This window comes from Phoxinus phoxinus (genome assembly GCF_949152265.1).
Source record: "Phoxinus phoxinus genome assembly, chromosome: 15".
Lineage (NCBI taxonomy): Eukaryota > Metazoa > Chordata > Actinopteri > Cypriniformes > Leuciscidae > Phoxinus > Phoxinus phoxinus.
Window position 1 is genome coordinate 12,409,197 of NC_136890.1, and position 19,231 is coordinate 12,428,427.

The 19,231-nt window shown below is 36.9% G+C and overlaps 2 protein-coding genes across 5 annotated transcripts in view; both read left to right on the top strand.

Annotated features, from left to right (window-relative positions):
- The window catches only part of LOC307011646 (uncharacterized protein), a 25,717-nt gene extending 7,705 nt beyond the window's left edge, over positions 1 to 18,012 (top strand). The window contains exons 7-8 of the mRNA XM_079637554.1: positions 16,701 to 16,827; positions 17,145 to 18,012. Coding sequence (XP_079493680.1) covers positions 16,701 to 16,827; positions 17,145 to 17,636 — 619 coding nt within the window. The 3' untranslated portion in view covers positions 17,637 to 18,012. The remainder of the gene's footprint in view (positions 1 to 16,700; positions 16,828 to 17,144) is intronic.
- Positions 2,545 to 12,848, top strand: LOC307012063 (uncharacterized protein). Of its 4 annotated transcripts, XM_079638310.1 has the most exons (7): positions 2,742 to 2,874; positions 4,055 to 4,107; positions 8,702 to 9,129; positions 9,481 to 10,499; positions 10,703 to 10,858; positions 11,571 to 11,663; positions 12,109 to 12,848. In XM_079638310.1, exons 4-7 carry the CDS (start codon positions 9,513 to 9,515, stop codon positions 12,415 to 12,417), a joined length of 1,545 nt encoding a protein of 514 aa, XP_079494436.1. In that variant the 5' UTR covers positions 2,742 to 2,874; positions 4,055 to 4,107; positions 8,702 to 9,129; positions 9,481 to 9,512; the 3' UTR covers positions 12,418 to 12,848. The 4 variants fall into 4 exon arrangements, with proteins under 4 accessions (XP_079494434.1, XP_079494436.1, XP_079494437.1 ...); XM_079638308.1 differs by lacking the exon at positions 8,702 to 9,129 and having other exon boundaries at positions 2,545 to 2,874; XM_079638311.1 differs by lacking the exons at positions 2,742 to 2,874; positions 8,702 to 9,129 and adding an exon at positions 2,891 to 3,721.
- Positions 18,013 to 19,231: the final 1,219 nt, after the last annotated feature.

A 19,231-nucleotide genomic window follows, 5' to 3' on the forward strand; every position in this document is an offset into this window, starting at 1 on the left:
TGCACCGCGTATGCGCACATCTTCTTCAAATTAAATAAATATATGTGCAAATAAGGACACAATGGATTATTTTGATACACAGAAGACAACGCGTCATTTGTTCAGAGACTGTAGTGCTCGTAAATGTATGAATATATATTATTATTTGACCTTTTAAATGTTTATCTCGTTCTTGTGAGTGTGTTTAAATAGGGTTATACTTGTAAAATGAATCAAGGTGCCCTCAAATAGTTTTTTCCCCCTCCGTGGTCATATTTTAATATTCATGGTTCTGTATAATTAGTGTGTAGCGGGTCTGTGTTTTATTGGTTATTGTCTCCCCTCTTCTCACCCTCTACACTCCCACTTTTCCAGTTTACACGTCCATTTCCGCTGACTTTTTCAGCTCGGAGGTGTGAACGACCAGGCTAAAACAGGGGGGTTTCGTGACACTTTAAAGGGATAGTTCACCACAATGAAAATTATATCAGTTACTCACTCTCATGTCATTCAAAAACTCACAAATGAAGATTTTTTAAAATTAAATTTGAGAGTCCTTGGCTTACATTAAAAGCCTGTTCACCCAAAAACTCTGACCATTCAAAACGTTCATAAAACAAATTACTAAGCAACCACTGAATGGAACAACACATCATAGGTATCTAGCTTAGAATCTCAGCTTTTTAATGCATCTAGCCACTTTGATCAACTCTTAACGAGTGCTGAGTAGTCCCTCTAAAAGTGTACCGGCCACGAAAAAATTCATAATCATATTTTTCAAAACTACTACCTTGATCAACTCAAAATAGGTGTCATTTGAAAGCTTAGAGTCTGAACTTTACTATGAATGTAGCCAATTTGATTAACTAAGTTGTGCTGAGATATTTGCTGATAAATAGATTTTTTTTGCATAATTTATTAAATACTTTTTTGCACTACGTACTGTAATATGTCAAATACATCATACAGCTCAGATTGTCAGCTCAGTCGTGTCATATTTCATTTGAAATGTCTCAATGAGTAGAATATAACAAGCATAATTGAGCTTTTTACTAAACTTGAGTGAGTTTTTGTACATGAAGCCCCTCAAGACCCATATGTAAATCATATACGGATGCTGAATTTATGAGACATTTTCATTCGTAACTTCATGACACATGTTCAAACTCAACATAATCCATCACTCAAAACTAAAGATATTCCTCATGGAGTTCTAAAATCCCACAGACGCACGTAGCCAAGCAAGGTAGCTTTGACATGGCCTTTTCGCTCGTATCTTCATGAAACATAAATCGATCGTGAAAAATGGAACATTGTTATTTACAGAAGGAGCTCACGATTAAAAAGAGGCCAAACACAATATAATCCATCAATAAGACCTAAAGATATCCCTCATGGAGTTATTACACAAAAAATCCCACAGACACGCATAGCCAAGTATATACTGATGAAGCACTTGCGTTGCGTTTTAGCTTATAACTGCATGGAGCATGCACAGATCATATAAAATGGCACAACATTATTTACAGCAAACTCTCACGATTACAAAGAGCCCAAACTCAGCATAATTCATCTCTCATATCTAAGTAGGCTATATTCCTCATGGAGTTGTCACACACGAACCCGCAAAGGCGCACATAGAGCCATACTGATGACGCGGTTTTGCTCATAACTCCATGAAGCATGCATACATTGTGGAAAATGGCACATCCTTACAGCAGATTGTTACGATTAAAAAGAGCCCTATTATATCTAAAAATATTCCTCATGGACTTGAACTTCTAACACATCAAGCTGCACAGGCGCACATCCAATGAAGTATAGATGCATTGATGTGACGTTTCTGCTCATAACTCCATGAAGCATGCATGCATGTTTGTTTATGATGGATGAATGCACTTTTTTGAGCTTCAATCTTTTGACTGCAATCCACTGCCATTATAAAGCTTGGAAGAGCCAGGATATTTTTTTATATAACTCCGATTGCATTAGTCTGAAAGAAGAATGTCATATACACCTAGGATGGCTTCAGGGTGACGGGGTAATTTTCATTTGAAAGTGAACTACTCCTTTAACGAGTGCCTCTAAAACGGAGTGTTTTCATAATCACTCATAATCATATTTTTCAAAACTACTGGCTTAACACAAAATAGGTGTCATTTGAAAGCTTAGAGTCTGAACTTTACAATGAATGTGTAAATTCTGATTTGATTAACTCCTAAGTAGTGCTGAGTTATTTTCTGATAAATATATATATATATATTTTTTTTTAATAATCTATCAAATACTTTTTTGGTAATATGTACTGCAATGTGTCAAAAACATCATACAGCCCATGAAACATTCACAGAACGTTGACTTAAAAAAAAAAAAAATATATATATATATATATATATATATATTTATTTATTTATTTGAAAAACAAAAAGGGACAATAATGAACATTTTCACAAATGTAAATATGTCAGATTATAGCCTTAGGCTAATTTCCATCTGCAGACCCCCTGGCAGGTTGGTGTTACACACAAATTAATAAATATACATACAAATACACTATACAAACTACACTGAAAAAAGTGAAATATCAGGGCAATTCATTCAAAGTATATATTTACATTGGTCCAATGGAAAATTGTGATTTTCAGTTTATACCTTCTGTTTTCACTTTGCCTCAAAGTAAGTGTTACGCCCTCTAGACAAACTTTAAAACATTACTTTAACTTGAATGGTAGTTTAAGGTTAAACCAAAGTTTTGGGGTGTCATGTGATCATGTGACGTCATTACGTCTCGGTACATCTCAGTCGTTGAACATTTCTGCTGTCCGCCATTACCTCGCTTCGCAAGCAAAGGACCATCTCCATGTGCGAGTCTACGAGAAAACTCAACTAAACAAGGTAAGAGCTCGAATGTGTTTTGCTTGGTGACAACATATCTGTTTTTGAGGAAATTAACATTAAGTCAAAGAACCGGGAACTACTTTGCAGACGTCGGGGTGTTCTGTGATGGAGTTTAAGAAATATGAACTGGTTAAAATTATCACATATTTTTGCTAAATCGCATTATGTGGTCGCGTAGTTAAAAAATGATCAAACTTATAATAATCGTGTCTAGATCGCGCTTAATTCAACTGAAGAGCCCCGCCAGTGTCTGGACATGTTTAATCGGTAGCGGGGTCACTGCTAGCCCCTCAGTAACTTTATAATGTTAGAGCTGCAGTCGAGCCAAAGTTTAGGCGGGATAAGAGTAGAGTGCTCCAGGGACAGACTTTTCGCGTGCTTTTCACCAATAGCTTAACATTAAACTGTATTGACTCCGTAACGTTAACGTTACTCGTGAGCTTGTTGAGACGGGTGAAGGAGCACATGCTTTCGAACCCGATCGGTGAACGCCACAGGTCGGACATGCAGCCCGTTTTAAAGCTTTAAAACAGCTAAAAATGGTGTCAACCGCTTGATCTACATCAGTGCTGTTTTGTGCTGTAAAGATTTCCGTTTGTGCTGGTTCGGTTTTTTAAATATTACAAATTTTAGAGCCTTGAGGCGTCTACACTCGGCCTCCTCTGAGGCGCGCGCACGTGTCTGTGGCGCAGCAACACGCACTGCATGCAAAAAATAATTATCTCATAAACGAAAACAGCCCAAACGTAGCTCAAACGATTGACATAATTATTATATACATTTGCTTTACAAAGCTGCGACAAAGGTCTGGGTCGGGATCGGACAGAACGTTGAACGAACTTGGGTAAGATCGTGTTGGATTTTTTTTTGGGCCCATTTTAAACTCGTGCACCCTGTGAACCTGCTCAGATTAGAGATCGAAGAGGATGACAGTGTTACCATACACATTTATAAATTCAGTGTCCGTTTTGCCACAATGGCTATATTTTCTCTTAAAAACATTCCTAATGTTAACTTACTATTTACTACTTGTATGTATTTGTTTATTACATATTTTATTTGTAGCAATGACTGATTAAAGAGAAACACTACATACATAAGTTAAAGTTTAAAGTGACTAATGGAAATAATCATCACTGTCCCCTATAAATTCATGCCATTTCCTCTGTATTTACAGGTGCCCTCTTTCTGGAATCATTAACCACTGCAGATCATCATTAACCACATTTGGTAGGTGATCCACACATGCACACCAGGCAGTGAACATTATTTGTATGAATATGATAATAATTGTGCCATATGCTGCGTTCACACCAAACGCGAATAAAGCGTAAAATTCACATGTACCGCGTCTAATTTGCCACTTGAAAATTTTGAATGCATTCACGTGTCTAGAGCGAAATGCGTTCAGCAGTTGCGTCCGAGGGAAGGGCAAGTGCTAGGCGGTCTTTAAAAAATAATAAAAAAAATACTACTGTTGTGTCATGTAGTTTTAAGAGATGTTCAGTCAAGAATGTAATTGTATAAAGCACAAATCTGTGGTTTATTTGTAAAGAGAGCGCCTATTTAAAATTTTGATCTGACGTTTTCGGTTTGTGAGATCCAGGTGATCACCGGGTGCTCGCGCTCATGTAACCCGCCTGGAACAGCCTTACCTCGGCTAGTCCTCCTGACGTTTGCCGCTGGTAAACTGAAATGTTTACATTCACAATCTATTGGTTTGGTTCTAGGCTATTATATGAAACATACATTAAAAAACATTAATGACTCGTTGTGACGTAGGTCTAACGACTTCTTTAATTATGTGAGTTTAATTCTTCATCTCATTCTGAAATTTATGACTGCAAGTGTTCAGTGTCACATTCATAGTTAACAGCTGAACGATGTCATTCCTTCTTTCACGCAGGCATTTAGATCATATTACAAAATAAGTTATTAAAGGAACACTCCACCCATTTGCATTAAGCTTTGCATTGTTAGAAACCCAGTCCTACTATTGAATGGTCGTGCAACACTCTCATTTTCCCCTGAGATGAGAGAAATCTGTATTTACCTCTTAATACCTCCTCCTAAAATGACGCAAAAATAGTCAATTTGCGTCATTGTCGGAGGAAGTGTAAGATTTCTGTTGAGACTACAAGCACTAGTGCCCACCCTTTCAAACCTGCCCACAGGGGGTTGGACCTAATGCGCTAACAGACCTATCCCAGATCAGTCAGTCAACACATGGACGAAGGTAGTTTGTTTTTCCCGGACATGTCCGGCCATCGAGATAATCCAAAATGTCCGGGATTCGGCTTTTGCTTTCTGCAGTCGCCATTCATTGTTCACATGCACACCTGCAGTCGCCATTCATTGTTCACATGCACACCTTTTGTTTTAATCTAACTGAATTCATTCTGATTGGTAAATCTGAATGTAGTGTTTACATGAACGCTAAACAAGTGATGGGTAAGTAATGTGCGTTAGTAATGTGTGTTTTAACATTGCTAAGAAAAGTCCCCCTCCTCCATGAGAGATCACAGCTCCCGCTCAGCGTTCACCCGCGCCGCCAGTCTCGTCCTGGTCGCCACAGTAAACATGATGAATGGCGACTGTAGAACGCAAAAGCCGAATCCCTGACATTTTGGCCGATCGCAAAATCCTGGGCAAACTTGTCATGGAGACTCACTAGCCTAACTTAGCCTTGTTGTTTAACAGCGCTGTCTTACTGGTAGGCGTGGCCTCGTAGGGCAGCAAAGTCTTTCATCCCCATAATCCAAAAATACATTTCCTGGCTTTTCTCAGGCTAGAAGGCTCCAAATTCAAAAATAATTTCACTTTTCTACTACATAATTACCCATTTTAAATGCACATTCATCTTTCCAGAGCTGGACTATCCCTTTAAGGCCAAACATATAAAATTACATTATAAACTGAAAAGCGGCCCTGCCCCCGTTTATACGTCACTTCACCACGTGACAGCAGCAAGCAGGCTCCTGGTTGGTTAACGTGGTGCGAATTGACGCAAAAGTAAAAAAAAATCAACTTGGGCGGCAGACGCAAATTCGCATAAAACGCGCGAATGAGGCGAATTCGCGTCTGCCGCGCTAAACGCCTCATTCGCGCCACAAGACCTCCAGACGCGTGTAAACGCGTCTTACCATTGACTTAACATTGAAATCACTCGCGCCAGACACTCTATTCACGTTTAGTGAGAACACAGCATTACGCTTGTTTCGCTTTACAAACCAGTGTCACAAGCTTCTCAAAGCGCTACAGTGCAGTCATTATTCTTTCAGTTCATACTCGGTGATGGTAAGCTACTATTGTAGCCACAATTTCTCAGGGGCAGACTGACCGAAGCGAGGCTGCCATTCTGCGCAATCGGTCCTTTCGGCCATCACCAACCACTCACACGCTACATTCATACAGGCAGTGGGTGAGGTGTTTTGCCCAAGGACAGCACAAATATGAATGACTAAACTGATAGAGAAGTCCAAATGGTGGCCTGTTCCTTTAAGCAGCAAATGCCTAACATGTTCTTTTTGTATGTTTCTTTCTTAGTTTTCTGGTGAATGTGGAAATGCAAAGACTGTGGTACTTCTGTTTTACGAAGATCTGAACTTCTTAAACATTATAAGCTTGAGCACAGACACTATGGACGTCGCTATTCCTATCCTTGCATCTATTTTAGTTGTCCATGCACCTGCAAGACTTGGAAGGCACTTTTGACTCATTTGTCCAGATTTCATCAGCCTTCTTCACAAACGGAAGCGACCACATTTAAATGCCTCACTTGCCACTGCAATCAATTCTCAACGTTAAAAGACTACTTTAAACATATTTCGCAGCATCTTCTGAACAGTGAAACAGTAGTTTGTGTCTTTCAGGACTGTTTGTACAAAACAAATATTTATGCTTCATATCGAACACACAAAAGCAGAAATCATAAGGGCTGTTCAGTGAATAACTTAAAACCTGGAATTCTTGAAAAAACGACATGTTCTGCTGAAACAAATGATTCTGATCATTTCCACATTGATAGCATTCTTCCTGAGCCCGCAGATGATTTCAGTACCGAAGATTTCAATGATACGTCTTTGGATGGGGAACATTTAATTGACTTGAAACATAACGTTGAGCTCAAACTAGCCTCTCTCTTGTTGAAGCTCGAACATATTTATCTTGTTTCTAGTGTTGCTGTTGATGAACTTTTGCAAGAGTTTGTCCATTTGATAAGCACTGCTTCTGTCCCTCTTATCCATCAAAGTATAGTTCAGCACTTGCAGAATGCTAACAGTCATGTAGATGAAACCGTTGTAAAAGATCTAGTATTTGCTCTTTGTAAATCACATCCAATTACAGCCTCTCTTGGAAGTCCAGGCCCTCTTTCCACTGCTTGGAAGAGAAAGGCATATTATAAAAAACATTTTGATATTGTTGAACCTGTGGAAATTGTGCTTGACCCCCAAAACAAAAAATCGTTTCAATACATCCCTTTACTAAAATCCTTACAGCAGATTTTAAGTTGTGAATCATTTTTGGATATTGCCATTAATTTGAAATCTCCCCATCAAATTCAGTCTGGTCAAAGACAGTACAAGTCATTTTATGATGGGAGTAATTACGAAGAAAATTTTCAATTGTCAAAAGAGTGTGCTATTTCACTTTTTTTGTACATAGATGACTTTGAAATCTGTAATCCCCTCGGTACCTCCAGAAAAAAGTATAAGGTCTGTGGGGTGTATTGGACATTGGGTAACTTACCTGCTAGTTGTCACTCCTCCCTGTCTAATATATATTTAGCTGCACTTATTCATAGCGACGATGTTAAATGTTATGGTTATGAAAATGTATTGAAGCCCTTAGTACAGGATCTTATTATATTAGAGCAAGAAGGACTGTTTATTGCCAACTTGGGGAAAAATGTGAAAGGCTTTGTTCATTGTGTTTTAGCAGACAACCTTGGAGCACACAGTATTGCAGGATTTGTGGAAAACTTTTCTGGCAGATACTCTTGCAGATTTTGTACTGCAGAAAGATTGGATATTCAAACAAAAGAAGTGAACTCGGGAGCATTTTGCATGAGAAGCAAGGAAATTCATGCTTCTCATCTTAAAGCAATTGAAGAACAAACATTGGCTAATTATTTTGGTGTAAAAAGGAAGTGTGTGCTGTCAGAAAATCTGTCATATTTCAATTTGACACAAAGCTTTCCCCCTGATATTGTTCATGATTTGTTTGAAGGGATTATACCAGTTGAGATTGCTCTTTGTCTTAATGTATTAATTTCCAAAAAATATTTTGCATTATCCAATTTGAATGAAGCAATAACATCGTTTCAATTCAAATGGACTGACAAGACAAACCGTCCCCATCTTGTGCCCCAAACCTACATAACAAAGAGAACAATAGGAGGAAACGCGCACGAGAATTGGAACCTTTTAAGATTTCTCCCTCTCTTAATCGGACACAAAGTTCCTTCTAATGAACCAGCGTGGCAAGTACTCTGTGAATTGAAGGACATTGTAGAACTTGCTGTTGCACCTTTTCACACTGAGGACTCAATTTGTTATCTAGACTTTAAGATATCAGAACACAGGACAGTATTTCAAGAAGTATTCCCTCATGAAAGAATTCGACCTAAACATCATTACTTGGAGCATTATCCGCGACTGATCCGTGAGTTTGGCCCGCTCGTTGCACTATGGACTATGAGATTTGAAGCTAAACATAGTTTCTTCAAAAGAGTAATACGTCATACAAATTGTTACAAAAATGTTTTGTATTCATTAGCACAAAGACACCAATTTCAGTCTGCACATTATCTGCACATCTGTAGGTTTCCTAAACCATCCTTGGAGGTCAGTGAGGTATCAACACTACCCATTGATGTTATTAACGAAGATATAACATGGGCAGTGAAACAGAAGTACCCACAAATGGAGACTGTGAACCTTGCAAAAAACGTTTTCTACAATGGTTTAAACTACAGGATTGGAATGGTGTTATCCCATGGATCGCTGGCTGGACTTCCAGAGTTTTGTGAAATTGTTCATATGATTGTTGAACAAGAGACCCTGCTTTTCATTGTAAAAAACTTGGATGCCTGGTACCTGGAACATTATCGAGCTTATGACTTGGTCTTGTCTACGACTAGAGTGCTAAAGCTTGTTGGCCTGCATGAACTGACAGATCACTACCCTCTAAATTACTACATGGTTGGTGGACGGCGCCTCATCTCACTGAAGAGATACATCCATGCATAAGGTTGTATAGAGTATATAGGTGTGTGAATGGAATGTATATTTTTACTGATTATCTTTAAAATATATATAAATATATTAGTATAATGCTCAGCAGTATAAAATGTCCTTGAGCAAGACTCTTAAAGTCTGTGTGAATGTAGTGTCTGTGGGTGAAATGTTGGTCGGAGGGGTTTATGGTGCAGATTGGCAGCCTTGCATCTGTTAGTCTACCCCAGGGCAGATGTGGCCAGAATAGTAGCTTACCACGTGAAATAAATGGTCAGCACTTAAATCTGACACACAGGCTTGTAAAGCTTAACATGAGTGTAATCCATTATTTGTAATAATATTCGCCTTTTGTTGTTGTTTTTAGATTGTTCTGTATTGGGTGACACAGCAGTGAAGATGCCAGTCAAGTTGCGAATTATTCTGAAGCCCGATGACACCAGGAAGCTAATTCTGCCAGATGGAATACCAAAAACAATGGAGCAACTCACGGATGAAGTCAGGAAAGTGTGTGGCTTGAATGGGGAATTCAGACTACAGTACCAAGACAAAGACTTTGGAGATGCACTTGTAAATTTGACATCTACAGCTGAACTAGAGGATTTGACAACTATCAAGGTCATCCCAATAACTGATGATTGCAGCCAAAGATTCAATGTCACTGTCTTAGAGGATGCTCAATCTTCAAGCTTCCATTCAGATGACACAGAGATCCTTTCCTCACCATCAAGCTCAGTGTCTACAAGACGTGAAATGTGGCCTAGAGAGTTTCCAATCCCCAAGTTTTCGTATGACACTGAACTGCAGTTAGAAAAAGGAAATGCAGAGTATAGGTCAAACAAGATGAGGTTTAAGCACAGTACAAAAACAAAGTCAGATATTCTGGAAAAGGTAGCTGAAGAAATATTCAAGTTCAAAGCTTACCCATCCGATGCTGACTTCAGTGAAGTTGCTGAAGCTCTAATCAAGAAGCATCCATGCCTTTCCGAACCTGGTTCGTACAATGGCTGCTATGGTTGGAAGCAGCGGTTTAAGACAAAAATGGGTAACTACCGAACTCAGCTAAAGGGCACTGGGTGTTCTGAGTTACTTGTAAATTCATTGAAGTCCAAAGCCCCAGAGGATGCCTTGCCAGCAAAAAACGTAAAGAGACCAAAGAGAGGAGAAGCAAACCACATACCCGACATTCCAACTGGAGAGACTCGAGAAAAACTGGAAAATGAGAGACTCTTGCTTTTAACAGAAGTAAAGAAACGAGATAATCGTGCAGTGGTAAAGGACAAAATGGCCAAAACCTTTTCACTGCGAAGACAAGAAATTGTGGAAAAGGAATTGAGAGTTGAAGAGTTGATAGAAAGATGGCCTGCATTGTTCACAGAGGATGAGGCATGTAATATTTTTAACTATAAGTAATGGCCTGTAAAGTAGAGGATACTAATTGCCTATTATAAGAAATCTGCTATGAAATATTAAAATTGTGTTCAAAATGACATGCATTATTTTTTTTTGTTATTTTGTATTTCAGAATGTATCTCACATATAGCTGTCATGTAATCATTTTTCTGTGTTTTGTTTTATTTCATATTAAGATCAACGCTGAATTTCTCAGGATTACAACTGTTCCACTTCAGACACGATTCCTGGCCTCTTTGGACGAGCACTACAGCAAGCTGATCGAGCTCATCAGAAGGAAGGGAGGAGTTCTCAGAGAGAAGACCCAGAAGATACTTAAAGTTCTTGATCTGGTATGTACTCGGGTATGTTGTGTATATAGATAGATAGATAGATAGATAGATCTAGATCCTTTGTTTGCCTTGTAACTTGTATTCTGAATTAGAAAGTTACAAATGTGGGTTGAAATTAGTTTTACAAATTAAAATTAAGTGCCATTTTACTGGATATGGTAAATGCACTCCAATCGAGTGACGCTCTCATGGTTTTATTTCCCACATAAGTTATATGTTGGTTATGTGTCTAATTTTGTCACTTAAAGGGATACTTAAATCGCTCTGACGCGTGGTGACACTTTGATGGCAATTCGCTTAGCCCAAAAAGACCAGTTCATTCATTAGGTACCAAACAGAGATCAAGTTAGAAACGACAAACACCTCCACGTTTTCCCTATTTAAATACAGTTACGAATAGTTGAACGGCCAAGTATGGTGACAAAATAAAACGTGGCGCTTTTCTAAGCGGGTTAAAAATAACTATAATGTACCCAGTGCTATTCCGTCATACATTAGTTATCCTTTTTCAACCCGCTTAGAAAAGCGCAACGTTTTATTTTGTGTCACCATACTTGGTGACCTCAGGTAAAGACCTAAATGTTACCACAATTTACTGTAACTCTGTCCCCATCTTAGTCTTAACATTTTTTTTATTTTTTTTTATAATATTGTCCATGTTTCCGTTTTAAAATGTAAAATCATATATTTGTATGTGTGTTTACTCATCTAGAGCCTTGAAGTCAATATAAAAAGAGAGTGTCTGCTGAGGTGTCTAATTCTCTACTTCGGAGAAGACCCGGACCAACTTATTAAGGAGTATCTGGTGAGTAGTTTTGCATGAATCCATAAGCTTTTATAATGATAAAGCACATACGCACAGATAAAGGCAGGATGCATCAGACACATTGCCTCCTTGCTCATGTGGAAGCAAAAGAAAATGTTGCTGGGAAAGTGCTAATTTGGTCATATTTTGATGAGAAAATGCTTCTTTTTTTGCGTCAGTTCATTACATTTTGAATTCGCTAGAGACCAAAACCAAGTCGTCAGCAGGGCGTTTTACTTACAATTTATAATCATCCTACTCGAAACCTTGCTTGTCTCTGGCAATCAGATGACTGTGAATTCTGAGTCTTGTGTATATAATATAAACCAGCTCAATCTCATCATTAACATTTTTTTATTTGATTTTGGGAACTGTCTGTGTCATTTATGTCGGTTCATTGGAAACTGGTTTCATCAAGAATAACTTGTAGCTCGTCTTTTATCAGGTTGTCCAGATGGATGAAGCTGAAACAGAGCTTGCAAGTTCCACAATGGCTGTGTTCGTCATCAGGGAAGAGGGTGATTCTCTCCATCCACCACATGACATTGGTATAGTCATTGAAGGAGTGAAAGTCCTGAACAGGTTGCCATCAGTCGCACATGCATGTGCCATGTTATTTGGCCTAATTTATGTGCTGAACTTGAGCTATCCAGGTGAGCTGGAACACACCTTTGATGCACTACAAAAGGTATTTATGGAGATTGAACCAAAGAAAATGACGCGCAAAGTTCTCAGCCTCAGTGTTAAGCTGTGAAAGTTAAGTTGCCAAGAGAAATGCATTTGGATCTGTATTTGGTTCTGTTTTAGAGCTTGTACTCAAATTGCAGGTTGAATCACTGTTCAATGAAAAACTTTCAACTGATGTTAAACTCAATTTATTGAGAAGTTTTTTTGTGGTATAGATATTTGATAGCTTTTAATAACTGTTAAAAGTTTTAATGTTAACGATGTGATATTGCATTACATTTCTCACATTTTACATATTTTACTGCTTCATTGATTGGTAATGTGCTCAATATTGATGGACTCTTAAGCACTTTTTATTTTTTGTTAATCTAGCCAAGTTTGTACAGTTTAGAAACTGGGATCAACTTTATTGCACTTAATTGCTGTTACATGGTCTGCGAACATGTTTTAAAAGATATGTAATGCTTGCAGAATTAAATTTCAGTCCTTTTGAAGTACATTTTTGTGTCTTTATTTAAGTACAATGGCTTAGAAAAATTTGCACAGACCAGGTTGTGAGCTACAGACCGAAACAAGGTTTTATCTGAAGTACAACAAAACTTGAATATGGGAGCAACTTTGGCTTTTTTATTGACGCATTATAATATTGACCTAAATATATTGACTTTGTTATAATTAAAATTGATAGTTTGTTCTGAGTAAAAAATTCAACTTGAAAAAACCTAATCTAATAACTTGTAACAAAATTACATCAATTTTTTTAGTTTTTTCCAAAGTAAAAATTCAATTTATTTTATTAAAACTGAAAATATTAGTTTTTCCAAAATGAAAAAAATTATTTGAACCAAAGCAAAATTTTGATTAACATCAAGTAAAAATGTATAGTTTCAGCCAAATCAAAAAAATTATTTGATAGAAACTAATTACATCTATTTATTTAGTTTATTTCAAAGTAAAAACTTCACTTGGATGTAATTGTAAATGTTAAGTTTTTCTCAAATAAAAACACTAGGTTGTATCAAAGCAAAAAAATTACACGCGCTCTTTGTAACAATCGATATTATTACTTTGGGGTAATGTAAAATGTTGTGTTGGAAAAAATTAAAATTTTGGTTTGACATTAAATAAAAATTTACGGTTTTAACTAAATCAAAAATACAATTTGAAAAAATCTAAAAAAAATAGTTGTAACAAATTACATCAATTTTTTTAAGTTAATCCAAAGTATCATTTTTTTCAGTGTATGTACAGAGAGACAAGGACAAGAACAGTGATCACAAACAATAACAACAAGAGTGGACAACAAAAGACATATAGAAAAAAGAAAGAAGAGAAGAGAGAGAGAAAAAAAAGCACAATTATTTACAGCATATTATTACAATTTTAATTAACCCAAAATGAACATAATCTATTGCATTGATCACAAGATATTCTTCACGAAGAAACAATTTTAAAAATATGGGGTTATTATTGTTGCAATATTCCAAATAAATAGATTAATATTCACAAATAAATGTAAAGAGATTCACAAAAATGTATCGAATGCACAAATGAATAGATTAAGATCCACAAATAAATGTAAAGAGTTTCACAAAAAATTATAAAATTCACAAATAAATAAAATGAGATTTGCAAATAAATAAAATATTTACAAATGTTTTCTTATTTTACAAACACAACTCTGCCTGGCATTTATTTGTAAATCGGTTCCTGTGCATTTGTAAATCGCTGCTTTACACTCGGGGCGGGAAGTGGGAACTGACTGATTCTTGCATCAATGAAAGGAGCACTGGAGCGCAGTAGTAGCGCTGAACTGTGTGTGGTAAAAACACTGTTTTCAAAAGATTTTTGGAGTTTAAGGCCTCTTTATATTTCCTTCAGGATACACTCAGGGAATTATGATAATCAGAGATCCCGAGCATCATGAACAGTCTCTACACCGGCATGAGGAGCGACACAGCGCGTCAAAAGCAAATAGGCACTGTCACTGCTGCCGCTGCAGTTTCAAATAATGTAAAACAACTAGCATGTTTGAAATGTTAACACACATTCCCTATGTGACGTCTGCTTAGCTTTATATACATAATCGTGCTCTTAACGGCTCTGATCGTAGCCTGCTTATTGACTAGTGCTGGTTACTTAAATCATATTTCGTGATAGTGTACTGGACGCGGGACATTCATTGATAGTAAACGGATGCCCGCACTTCTGATGTAGCGGCTACTTCACGCAATTAGGACAAATGTTTTTGCACATTCGCTTTGCCCAGTGTAGATTGCCTCGCACAGGGTAGACACGATGCATGACATTATACGATTTTGCCTTTTAAAGCACAATCGCAGTGACAAATAGCAATAGGATATAAATAAATGTAATGTAGAATACCAAATATAAGCCCAAATGTATAAATACAAAAACATTTGTCCTAATTGCGTGAAGTAGCCGCTACATCAGAAGTGCGGGCATCCGTTTACTATCAATGAATGCCCCGCGTCCAGTACACTATCACGAAATATGATAGTAACCACTAGTCAATAAGCAGGCTACGATCAGAGCCGTTAAGAGCACGATTATGCATATAAAGCTAAGCAGACGTCACATAGGGAATGTGTGTTAATTAACATTTCACACATGCTAGTTTTACATGATTTAAACTGCAGCGGCAGCAGTGACAGTGCCTATTTGCTTTTGACGCGCTGTGTCGCGCCTCTTGCCGGTGTAGACTGTTTATGATGCTCGGGATCTCTGATTATCATAATTCCCTGAGTGTATCCTGATGGAAATATAAAGAGGCCTTAAACTCCAACAATCTTTTGAAAACAGAGTGTTTTTACCACACACAGTTCAGCGCTACTACTGTTTATATACTGTCTATGCTGCGCTCCAGTGCTCCTTTCATTGATGCAAGAATCATTCAGATAGTTCCCACTTCCCGCCCCGAGTGTAAAAAGCCAAACGTGATTGGTTGAAGCGATAACGTGCTACGATTGGCCAGCTCGATGTGGCCGTTATCTGATTGGCTTGAGTAGGCGGTGGGTGGAGTCCACCTATTTGTGGATTTCTCTGCACGTCTGCGCTAGAAGTGTTTCAAAATCCACAAATGCGTGAGGGGATTCACAAATGCACAGGAACCGATTCACAAATGTGTGCAGCGATTTACAAATGCACAGGAACCGATTTAGAAATAAATGCCAGGCAAAGTTGTGTTTGTAAAATAAGAAAACATTTGTAAATGTTTTATTTATTTCCAAATCTCATTTTATTTATTTGTGAATTTTATAATTTTTTGTGAAACTCTTTACATTTATTTGTGGATCTTAATCTATTCATTTGTGCATTCGATACATTTTTGTGAATCTCTTTACATTTATTTGTGAATATTAATCTATTTATTTGGAATATTGCAACAATAATAACCCCATATAAAAACGCCCATTAGGGGGCGTCAAGAACCGAACAAAAAAGGCTATCTTGGTTCCAAATACTGCAGCTAATTCCTCCTAGGCTACCTTATTTCCTTGATCCTTCCTCAGTTATTCCATGTCAAATAAGAAAGATATGCAAAATCCAAAAAATATATTTATTTATCTTTTGTCTATAGCTGTCTTTGTCTTATATATATTTTCTAAAAATGTCAAAAGTGTTATATTAAAAAATACCTACCTTTTGACTCTCCTTGCTATAGGTTTGGAGTTATGAGTCTTTAGTTTTGTGTGTCACTCAGAAAAAAAAACAACTCTAAAAATGCATTATGTGAATGCTAGGCTAAAGAGATGCGTCTTTAATCTAGTTTTAAACTGGGAAAGTGAGTCTAAGGCCCAGACATTATCAGGAAGGCTCTCTCTCATTTAGTGGACTTATATATCCTAGGTACTATCAAAATCCCAGAGTTTTGTGACCTTAAAGAGCGTGATGGATTGTAAGGTGATAAAAGATCAGTTAAATACACAGGAGCTAAACCATTTAGGACCTTATAGGTCAGTAGCAATACTTTGTAATTGATACGGAACTTAATAGGTGTAGAGATGATAAAATTGGTGTTATATGATCATATTTTCTTGACCTAGTAAGAACTCTAGCAGCTGCATTTTGGACTGATTATAGATTGTTTATTGAGGATTCAGGACAACCAGCTAGTTACTACTGTAAAGTAATGCATTACAGTAAACTGCTTGCATTACTTGCGTTGACACCTGAAAACAAACCTTTTATTCACGTTTATAAGTGAATGAAAGCCCAATAAAAGTTTCATAGTTTGTATAGTCTATACATTTGAATTACAATAATAATGAGCAAAGAACTAAAACAAATAATAATAATAAATTCCCATCTTTGAACTTTTTCTTGTAGGGTCCTTCAAAAATGTAAAAGCTCTCAGCGCTTACATCATCAGAGACGCTTGTCCTACAAAAACTGTCAGGAGCAACCGACATTAACTCTTGCAGAGGTGAAAAAGAACACAAATTTCCTAAGAGAGGTTAGTAAATCCCATATTTAGATTTCTTATCATTTGGCTTTTTACCCACTACAACAGTTTGGAATATTAAGATTTTTTTAAGTTGTTGAAAGAGCTCTCTTGTGCTTACCAAGGCTGCATTTATGTGATACAAAATACAGTAAAAACAATTTAAAATAACTAATATAATATATTTTAAAATGTTATTTGTTCCTGTGATGGCAAAGCTGAATTTTCAACATCATTACTCCAGTCTTCAATGTCACATGATCCTTCAGAAATCATTCTATGTTGATTTTCTTTTCTTTGAAAACTAAATAATATCATTTTATTTTTAGGTTACTGTTATTGGAAAGATCTGTGAGAATCAGCCTGCAGTCGACAACATCCTACCTGATGAAGAAGGGATGCAATATTCTCATCACACCCTGTATGATAACACTGCAAAGGTTCACTTGAATTTAGCGGATAGATTTACTGTAACCCTCAATCAGTGGTATATATTTAAAAGTCTTTCCATCTGTGACTTCGGCGAAGGAAATGTACTCTGTTCAACCGAACTCACAACGCTGGAGCCATTTACTCCTTCAGAAGACACTTTACAGGAGCCTGAAGAGACAATCATCTCAGGACTGGTCACTGAAGCATTACTGAACTTTGAATATTTTTGTTCATGCAGTCCCAATCTCTCTCTCTCCAATTCAAAACTGTTCCTTATTAAATGCATGGAGTGCAGAAAAAGCTGCAGGTGTGAAAGCGTTCAAAACCGAGCCAAGGCCAATGTAACCATCAAACGGCTGAATGGAACAGAGCAGAGTGGTGTTAAATGATACACTGCTGCACTCCATTGTCCGCTTTAAGAGAGAGGGATACTGTGACAGTCCGCAGCTAGAGGAGCGTCTGCTGAGAGCTGAGAGAATGACTGTCGTCTGTGTGGATGACGAGCCTTGGCGTGTGCAAATAGAAAAAGTGGAGAAAGCAAAGGATGTGGTCAAGTCCTTTTTTTCCAGGTGGAGATGTTGTGTGACATGAAATTTGAGTTTGTGTCTGTTAAAGCAATGTTCATCACAGAAGAGATGTATTCAAGTCATTGTATGTTTGAACTGCATTTACTAATTATGTATTTACTACATTAAGCAATCCTCCCTCCATTGACTTGGCAACATGCATACAGAATATTAGGCTACTTCAATAAAGTGTACAACTTTCTCATTAATGTCCATTAAGTACTTCCTTTAGATTCCTTCTTTCCAGTTTGTGCATATTGTATGTTTATTGCATATGCCTGTAAAATGTAAACTTGGCTTTATCAGACAGTTTTTTTTTACATAAATAAAAATTTGTTTACCGCATTTATCATTCGTAGTAATTGTTAATCTCAACCTTTACTAATACAAAAGTTATATGTGTTAACATTAGTTAATGCACTTTGAACTAACATGAACATTTACATTTTTATTAACAAAGGTTAATTAATGATTTAAAAATATATTGCTCGTTGTTAGTTAATGTTAAAAAAAAGAAAATTTATTGTAAAAGTGTTGCTCATAATTTCAACCTTGGCAACATAATAGATGTGAATGTTTACCGAAAAAGACCTTAGTGTGTTGTCATGGCAACCCTCAGGCTCGAGTGAAACATCTTTTCACTACAGAGATCCATCATTCTATCAGAGCTGTAAGTAATATTGAATCAACTGAACACACAATGTTTTCTGTCACTGTTTCCTGTGGTAAACTCAAGGTAAACATTGTATTACACATTGCTATGGAACAATATTGTGGTTATATGACTGACAAACTCAGCATGTAAAAGAGAAACTTAACCCCAGTGTTTTGTTCTGTGCCACTGATGGGAATCTCATGTGCAGCTAAGCATGATGGGTGTCATATTATGGAGTCTGGGTAGATCCTGGTTGTCAAGCTGCATGGTTCATGTAGCATTTGACAAACACAGCAAAAGCAAACGCTCCAGTTATCTATACACCTAGTAAAGCCAAGGTCATCTGGTCAAACTGGTAATTGGAAAAAAAATTCACATGTGACTTCTCACAAGTTCCGCTTAATCTAATAATCCATTCCTGTTGGATAGATATATCTGTCATTCCTGATGTTAGTTTTTACAGTTGATTATATACTATCATTTTTGTCACTTAATATAAAAATAAAATCTCCACAAAAATAAATATAAAAGAATACCCAACAAATTCTATGAATAACCAAACCATATGATGCTTCAAAACATTTATTCATCACTTTATAATACAATCTCTCATAACAGAAAGTTACAAAGACAGAGGTACAGTATATGCTCATGACACAACAGAGGACATTTCTTAATAACAAGTGGTGCTTTTTGAGAGAGATGAGAGTGCAAGTGAAAATGGCATAAACAAACCAAACTGGAATACAGGAAAAGGTGTAGA